Source organism: Drosophila teissieri, chromosome 3R (assembly GCF_016746235.2).
Source record: "Drosophila teissieri strain GT53w chromosome 3R, Prin_Dtei_1.1, whole genome shotgun sequence".
Classification (NCBI taxonomy): Eukaryota; Metazoa; Arthropoda; class Insecta; order Diptera; family Drosophilidae; genus Drosophila; species Drosophila teissieri.
Genome location: NC_053032.1, coordinates 6,708,258 through 6,717,166, shown reverse-complemented (window position 1 = coordinate 6,717,166; position 8,909 = coordinate 6,708,258). Strand labels below are relative to the sequence as shown.

General features: G+C 42.6%; 2 protein-coding genes across 2 annotated transcripts in view; one reads left to right on the top strand and one right to left on the bottom strand.

Moving 5' to 3' along the window:
- Window positions 1–3,036: 3,036 nt before the first annotated feature.
- LOC122619234 lies at window positions 3,037–3,383 on the bottom strand. The gene is given in 2 exon segments (XM_043796022.1): window positions 3,037–3,203; window positions 3,206–3,383. Coding segments are annotated over 2 exon segments (345 nt in total).
- A 2,384-nt stretch (window positions 3,384–5,767) lies between these two features.
- The window catches only part of LOC122619231 (zinc finger protein rotund), a 28,987-nt gene continuing 25,845 nt past the window's right edge, over window positions 5,768–8,909 (top strand). Inside the window, exons 1-2 of the mRNA XM_043796019.1 lie at window positions 5,768–6,196; window positions 6,794–7,381. Of these exons, the coding sequence (XP_043651954.1) occupies window positions 5,783–6,196; window positions 6,794–7,381 (1,002 nt within the window). The 5' untranslated portion in view covers window positions 5,768–5,782. The remainder of the gene's footprint in view (window positions 6,197–6,793; window positions 7,382–8,909) is intronic.

Sequence of the window (8,909 nt, the reverse complement as noted above, 5' to 3'; positions counted from 1 at the left end):
TTTTCCAAAATTAACCTTGCCAGATACCTTCCTGAATAATTATAATTCCTTTGAAAGAACGAACTCGTATTTACAACTTTTTAAAGCCACTCACCATTTTATGCCTTATAGGAAAAGTTAATATTTAAACACAATCGCCCGCAGAACATCGATTTGAGTACTTCGATATTATGGCCAGTGCAAGTATTCGAAATTTGTGGGTTTGGGAGTTTAGGTTATAAGGTTATATCATCGGTAAAATCTGCTAGCCAAATTTGTGGCTCTCAAAGCATTGGAGATCCCACACCGTTCACATACGCGAAAGTACGCGGACGGACATAATTGCACCGTTAGATCTACTCGAATAATTATTAAAACTTCTTAGGTTCAGAAACGCTTTCCTATCTTTAGTCATCTTTATGAGTTTTAACTAGTTTTTGATTTTAAATCTTTCTAAAATTACGCTGTTCTAAAATTCGATGGATTTTTCTTTTTATTTGTACTTATTGAAAACAAATTACATTTATTTGGATGTTACCAAACGTAGTCAGGATGAAAATATTTGCAAAAATGGTGAAATGTTAGTACTCATAAAATTGGAAACATTTACCTACCAAAGATCTCCTTTCATTTACGGATTTGATAGTTATATCAATTTGATCAAAAGAACTAGTCTTTATTTTTATGTTCTTTTCGTAGTAGTTATAGATATAGATATAGATATTAGGAGACATTTTGTGAAAAATCGGTCATAGTAATGGTGAACAAAGAAAAGCAACGAAGCTAATATTAGTTTTAAAACTCAAGCTTTAGACTTCCGACAGCTGTTTACTACGCAATTTTATAGCAGTGTATGAATAATGTTATTATGCCAAATTACTGGTTAGCATCCCCATTGGAGCAGCTGCTGCACTTGTTTTCCCTCGACTCTCACCACCGAAAGTGGGCGTGCTCCAAATCAATTTCCATAAAATCATCCAATAACACTTAAAAGCCAGGCATGGCAAAAAACCGACACACACAAGTGGCAGACGAGTAAAAAACATGAAAACAAACACGCCCCCAACTCGAAGAGCGAGAGAAAGGGCTCTCTCTCGTCTTCTCTTTGGGGAATGCAAGAGCGCTCCAAAAAGAGAGAGCTCATGGGTTCGAGTGGTTTTTAGGGGAAAACGCTCAAGCTTTTGCGTCGCTCTTTCAGGTGGCTCACAGGACACTTTTTGCCGGCTTGGTTCGTGCACAGGATATCCCATAATGGCCTGGCTTTCAAAGCTTTTCGCATGGAGCATAATGGAGATTAGAGCATGATGGCTTCAAGTGGCTGAAAGAAATTAATGCAAATCAACAGGTGGTCCTGAGAAGCTTAAGGGCTAGATGGCAGCCAGTGGAATTAAATATTTTGAGAAAAGCATACATTTTAAAAGCATTCTAGAGTTTTGGCATTCAAGTTCTATAAAAAGATGCTATTCTACAATTATTCAGGTGGTAGTTTTTTTTTATTAATTTGTAAAAATATATTGCGATATAAATTGCTGGATGTTATGTGCGTTACGCTTGTGCACAAACTCGAAGGAATGCATTTCCATTGCCAGCAAGAAACCATCTTTTCAAACCTTCTCCGAGCTTTTAATGCATCTTAAAGGGCAACACCATTTTTTCCGCTGCTGGCGATGCAAAATGGACGCACTTTCCTTACGCTTATCAGGACATTTCGACCACACAGCCAAACACATGTGTATTTGTGTGTGTGTTGAATGCCAGCAAAGGGCAGCTGAAAATCCTTGAACATAAAAGGAAAACAAGCCAAGCAGCCAGCACATGCACATAAAAACATATGCTACTGGACGGGATTTAGTTTGGGGACTCCATCCGCCGACTCGCTGTTTTTCCGACGCCGACTGCGACGCAAGCTGCGCTCCAAATGCAACTTCTGCACGCTTATATCGCTGTTTCTTAAACGGTCCTGACGCTGGTCCCTCGTACTTCTTTTTAGCAAATCGGCTTAGACGAGCGTTGCAAGAAATTAATCTTGGTATAGATTTGAAGTCTTCCAGAATATATAAAAATGGTGGAGGTTGGGGCTCTAGAATATGAAAGGCCAACATGGAAATCCCACTCAGAGACCGCGGTATTTTATATGAAAATAAAATAGAAATTATGCAACAAAATATTTCATATTTTTAAAATAGTACATAAAAAATACTTATGCTTAAGAAAATGACAATCATATTGCTTTTGTCAATATGGTATCAAAAAAATATTGTCAAGTTTCTATACCTTATAGTTCCTATTCCTTTTCATTTAAGTTCCTAAAACTAAAATAGTTCTTCATAGGATTCGATCTCTCACTTCTTAAATTCGATTTTTAAGTATCTGTTAATTTCCCCATTGATCTACTTAGATCAAACAGATTAAACTTAGCTTGGGCGGAAAAAATTGCAGCCGGGAAAATATAGAAAACCATTCAGAAAAATTGCACAGCAAGCGGTAACAAACAAACAACGGGCTTCAGCTGAGCTGGGGAAAAACTAGTAAGGAAAAGGGAAATAATATAAACAAAATGAAGCAGAGAAATTGGCGCTCGTGAAATGTTAACGGGGCCAGGAGGGCGCTGAGTTGAGCAGTGGCAGTGGCAGCAGAAGGATATATATCCGAAGCCATCCTCGAGCAGCGACGCCGGCAGAGGCAGCGACGCCGACTTCGACGCAGGCAGCGCTGAATGTTTTTATCCTTTCTTCGATGTGTCGTCGCGGCATATTCCTCTGCTCCTATTTGTGTGTGTGTGCCAGGACATCACACGGTTTCGCTTTTCTTTTACAACTTTTTGTTATTATTTCGTTTTTTGCTCGACGCCTGCAATGTATTTCTTTCAGTTTGCTGGCGTTTTTTTGCTTCATGTGCAAGAAAAAATAAGCTTTTACTTGGCTTTTTTATGTCCGAGTGTGTGTATGTGTGTGCCAGTATGCGTGTTTGTTACTGCTGCTTTTCCGAGCTCTACTTCTTGAGTTTCCTTTTCGCGCGCGCCATTTCGCTGCTGCTTTCCACAGCTCCTGCTGCTACTTACCCGTACAACAAACATGGCCATAAGTCGCCGGAGCTCGCTTCCGCTCTGTCTGTTTTCCTTTTTCCACCAGTCGCCGCCTCTGCCCCAGTCGCAGCCTCGGCCGGCGTCTCAGCCGCAGTCGACGTCGCAGTAGCTGCGATTGTTGCATGTGGTCCTGGATTGTTGCCTTTGGCGGGCTGCAACTCTCGTTGTCTTCAGTTCGCTCGGACTTGGCCAAATCTATTGGTCGCGGTGCCGCGCTCACGCTCGCGTCCGTGTCCACATCCACATCCGTAACCGTGTCCGTGTCCGTGTCCTTTCGCGGCCGACAGTTGCGGCCACCGCACGCAAGATGGCGCCGCATCGTGACGAGGGCTGAAAAACTGCAATTAGGATTAGCGGGCTGGTTATTATATCCAGCATTTAAAGGACAAAGACCTGACTTAAACGACTATACTGCTTTCTTCTATTATCGATACCCAACAACTTAAGCAAATTACTCAGCTATATCAATTACATTTTATTTCTATAATAGAGAATTATATTAAACCTTATATTCAGCTCATTATGCTTACGTTTAATAATAGGCAGAAAAATCACAAAAATTTAAAATTAGTATATTATTATTATTAGTATTAGTATATTTTCAACTATTAATATAAGTCAAAGTCTCGGCATAGCTGACACTGGAAGGACAACCAAAAAATAACTTTAACTTCTGCGGCCTCAAAAAGTTTAGCAGCTTAGCAACATTACCACATATCTTAATAGTTGGTTAGAAGCCGAGTGAATCACACTTTAGTTTTTAGCAGGTAGATGTGGATATTGCCATCTTTCAAGTACCGGCAAATGGGAAAAAAATTCCAAACGATGTTATTCTTGTCTACGCCTACAGCAAGCACGTCTTTTTACAGGAAAACAGGCACACAGGACCTGTTATAGGACGTGTAGCACACACACATAAGCGCCGCTTGAAGACGGCGAGGCAAAATCAAAATAATAAAAATCACAAACATGAGCAAACCGTATAAAAGAAACCCAATCTGCCGCTCCGCCCCGTTTCTTCCCCATCTTCCGCATGTCGCGCAAATTCAGCTTTATTTTCTAGTTTTCCCCATTTTTCGCTTTTCTTACAAGAAAATGCTGCAGTGCGCGCTGAAACTGCAAATGTATGTCTTTATAACGGGCAGTGTGCATATAAAAAAGAAGCGAGGAGGGGGAATTATAAAATGAAAAAGGGCAGAAATAACAAAAACTGCAGCGGAGGAAGGTTGAGAGGAGCAACAACACAGTCACAATACACACAAGAGTCTCAGTTAACGCACACACATGCAGGCACGCCGTGTTCCTTCTTGTTTGTGGGTGTATGTGTGTGGACCTGTATGTATAAAACATTCGCGCGCGCTCGCCATTTTCTTTTGCCTTGAGCTGCTGCACTTTGGCTTCCAGTTGGGCTCCTCAGTTGTTGCAGGTTATCCCACGCTCGCTGACGGACGGAGACGTAGACGGACTCACGGACAAGACATCCGGACAGGCGGACAGCCGGAACCCACACAAACTCACCCGGGAGACCAACCAGCAAGCGCTCATTCTCAAATCTTTTCTTATCAGCATGAAATGAGGGAAAATGCGGTACACAGTTAGATGCAACCTTAAGCCTCATATACAAAGGAAAAACAGTGCCAACACCACGATGCAATCGAACACCACGATGGCATTAAATGAAGTTCCTTTTTATGTAGAAAAGCTACAAAAGATAAGGCTTGTTAACTCAAAGCTAAATAAAGGATTTTACGAATAAAGTTCCTCAACGAAAGTGCAAAAATAAGGATTAATAATGTAAACTCCGGCAAGTGTAACATAAAATTGTAACGCAAAGTTCCTATCACCCAGTGCAAACTACATTTAATATACAAGTAAAATATATTCATATTTCGCTTTTAACAAATAAAATAATCTACTTAGTATTTTAAATAAATAAATGAAATATTTATCAACCAAAAAATAATATCTTAAATAATAACAAAATACTGGAAAATTGAATTCATAATGAATATGACGGAAAACGCGAATAAAAACTCGCCACTGGACGACTAACTTAACACTCCGCTACTCACCCACCTAGCGGAAATCGCAACAAACAAAAAAACCTAAGCGCCAGCCACAAAATGAAACAATCATAGATGAAAAGTAAACAAAACCGCAGCTGAGCAAATAAATCAAAACGCAGAGACAACGAGCACCGAGAACCGACAAAGTGTTTACTAAACAATAAGCGAAACATCAAACCGAAAAAACAAATTGGTCAGCGTATGCAAGTAAAAAGGATTGCTACAGATGTCCATCACCAGCATAACCATAAAAACAAAAAAGGATACAAAAAATAGCAAACTGCCAGCCGGCAAAACTTTTCAAGGTCGTCGCTGGCAAGTTTCTGGTGGCAAATCATTTCTATTTGTTTCAATTTAGTGTGCACCTAAAAAAAGGCGGGGAAAAAGTTTCTAAAGTGCACTCCGCCCCCGCTATCTAAAATGAAATAAAAGTTAAGCCCAAATAAAAAGACATCAGATTTGGTTGCAAACTTTTGTTTGCTTTTTCGTCCCCTTTTTTCAACGTGAAATGTTTGTGTGCGTGGAAAATCAAACAAGCTGTGCTTCAGTTAGATACATTGCTGTAAGCGTGGGCTTTCCCGTTTGAAAGTGAAGTTGTCGAGCAGGAGGGAAAAGCGCTGCCTACATTTGGGCTCCACCGAAGTTGGTTGTCATGCACGAACTCATTGGAAAATACAGCCATTCGGACATGGACATGCTGAAGGATCAGCTGAAGCGTGGAGGATACATGGGCGCCCTTGGACCGCCCACCCCTGGTACATCCACCCCCTCGCCCTTCCTGATGCCCGCCGAATTCTACAAGAGCCTGCTCGCCACCGCCGTTCTGCAGCAACAGCAGCACCACAAGTTCTACGCCGGCACGCCCTCGCCCAGTCCCGCCCCCAGCCTATCACCCACCTCAGGTCGCCACTTGCTGTTTTCCACGGCAGCTGCAGCGACCGCTTGTGTTCCGGAGAATGGTCAAGTGAAGAAGGAGCTCGAAGAGCAGGATCAGGAGAATGGGGCGCAGGAAGCCGCCGGACATGAGGAGCAGAAACCCATCATTGAAGAGAACCCATCGCCGAATGTTAGTATGCGAATATGTGTGGAAGTAAATGAGGGGTCATAAATGGGATTTCAAGGGGTTTAATTTGGATTATTTTGGGATACAGATAAGTACAAATAAAACAAGGCTTTCCTGTGTCGGCCCTTCCTTCATGTGCACATGACGCAACCCTTAAATAAGAGTACTTGCCCCACAATTAGAACGTAATTGTCGCATGAGACTTAATGTTTCTACCAGTACTAGATACGCGACATGATATGGTCACTCAGTGAGTGATTTAGAACTTAAAAGTATCAGTATTTCATAGGGCAGGTAAGTACTTTCGACTATTGATGATTATTGACTATTGGATGTTTAGAAAAGGGATTATAATCTTCTTAATGTCATTGAAACCATTTGGTTTGTTATTGTCGATTCTTATCTCGTCAGTGAATATGGAATGCTTAGAGAGAAGAAGATTCTACTTTGAAAAAAAACACAGTACGACTCATCCGATACGGTATAAATTCCAATAAAAACCCGTTTCTTTTTTCATGCTCAATGCATTAACCAACTCCACATTTTTAAATGTTTGACGAAACCCTTTTCACACAGGCAACAAACCATTTTTCATTGCAGAAGCCGCACAACAACAGCGGCTACTCGTGGTCCACCGGCAACAACAACGAGGTTGTCAGTAATAGCAGCAACGGCCACACCAACAACCACCCAACAACACCACCCACGCCGCCCAACGAGGCGAGCGCCACCCAAGCGACTTCAGTGTCCGCAATTAATTTGAATCAAGCCCAACCCGCATCACAGACGCGTTCAAACTTTGGCAGCTCCATAAAGTCACCACCATCAGAACCGGACGCGGTTGCCGCTGCCACGTGCAAAAGTCAGGAGAACAACTCCGGCCAGAACCCCACCTCCACCTCCACCTCCAACGCAACCTCCATCTCCATCTCCGACTCCATCTCCGACTCCGATCCGAACCCGGCTCATAACCTTAATTCGAATTCAACGGCCGCTGCTGTGGCCGCCGCTGCCGCCGCCGCCGCCGCCGCCGCTGCCAACATGCCGATCGGCGGCGTTCAGGGCCAGAATCCCACCCAGGGCCTGGTCCACTGGATGAGCGCCGTGATGGCCGAGCACATGACCGGCCAGACGCACCACGATCCTGGCGCCGTAGGCATGCACTACATGTGGAACGGAAACGTTGACGTGAGTATACGGACTGGACTCACGGGGGCGGGCAAAATTCAAGGGGCGTTTGACTTGTTAATTTAGGCCACACTCTAAAAAATCAAAAGTGACAGCTTGCACCTTAACACTTTTAAGGTAAACAAAAAAATAGGAAGATCAGGATGTTTCAAAGAAGAAAACTATAGAAACTGGAAGACCATTCAATTTGTTCCATTTTCTAACGAGTTAATAATTTGAATAAGGGAATGAAATCCTTTTGGAAATTAAATCTATTTGAGAAAACCTATTGCTTTGCGGCAGTGTACAAACTTTTGGACTTCTCATTGAAGTTTGTCTTGCAGTTTTTTTCGTCACGGAGCAACTTTTCCGTGATAAAGCAAGTGGGACGCAGCTGCGAAAGGAGGAAAAGTAGAGCATGGAAAACTTTTCTACTTGACATTGCAGTCGTGGTTCCAAGAGACCAATGAAGCTGCGCCATAATTAATATGCAAGCAAACTTGGGCTAAGTGAATTAAATGAGTGATAGCTGCCTGTAAAAATTAAATGGGAGTCTTAATTTCAGTTCAGTTCTATTAATTTTGGTCAGCACTTTAAGTCTACTTGCTGTGGTATTACAGTTTTATATTCCCAAAAAATTGCTTCTATTTTTCGAAAAAAAAGTACTAAATAAGTGCCAAAGACAACGACCTTAGCCCTGGAGTCCAGCTTCAGGTCAGTCCATTTCCAGTGATTGGCCAAAACTTCCTTCGATTCCATCAGCTTATCTGCTGCCATTCTTCTGGGCAGGAGTGGAGCTCAACACCACCAGCATCCTACCCCCTTTCTCCTGCACTTTCACTGGGCAAAACAGCGGGCCAACAACTCTTTCGGCCAACTTAACTCAGCCCCTTCGACGTCTGTTCCTAAACCTCTAACCCTTTCCATTTCTCAAAGCAGACGCGACGCTGAAAAAATCCTTTTGAGTTTCCCCTTCCTTCGACCTTTTTACCTTTTTAGTTTTGTTTTTGCCGCTGCTCCTTCTGCGAATTTCTAGGAAAACTCTCTGCTCTCGGCTCGCGTGCCACGGTGTGTAAAAAATCGTACAATTTTTTCTTTGCATTTTTTGTGCGTTTTTTAAGATGTAAACAAGTTTTTCTTTGCGCGACGCGTTGAACATTGTTTTGTTGGACTTGTTTTTCACCCTCCCGTTTTTTGCTCCGTCTTTCTTTGTTTTCCTCTTGCTTTTCATTGAGCTCCAGCGAGTTTCCCGACAGTTTTTTCAAGAAGCAGCGAAATTATTGTTTTGAATGGAGAGTGATTGTCTCCAAGGACGACGACGTGTCCAGGCAGAAAGGTTCACCTTGGATCTCCACCCCACCCTGCCCGGAATCCCCGCTGAATGGACTCGTTAGCGAGTCCTGGCGAAATCCATTTAAAACTTTGCTACACCCGCATGGTTCTTAAAGGATATTCGAAGTTAATTAATTTTTAAAGTTCAACAATGGCCTCCCATCCTTTTCGCCATTCATGTGCCCTTTGCCAACTGGCTGCGTCAACAATCACGGCA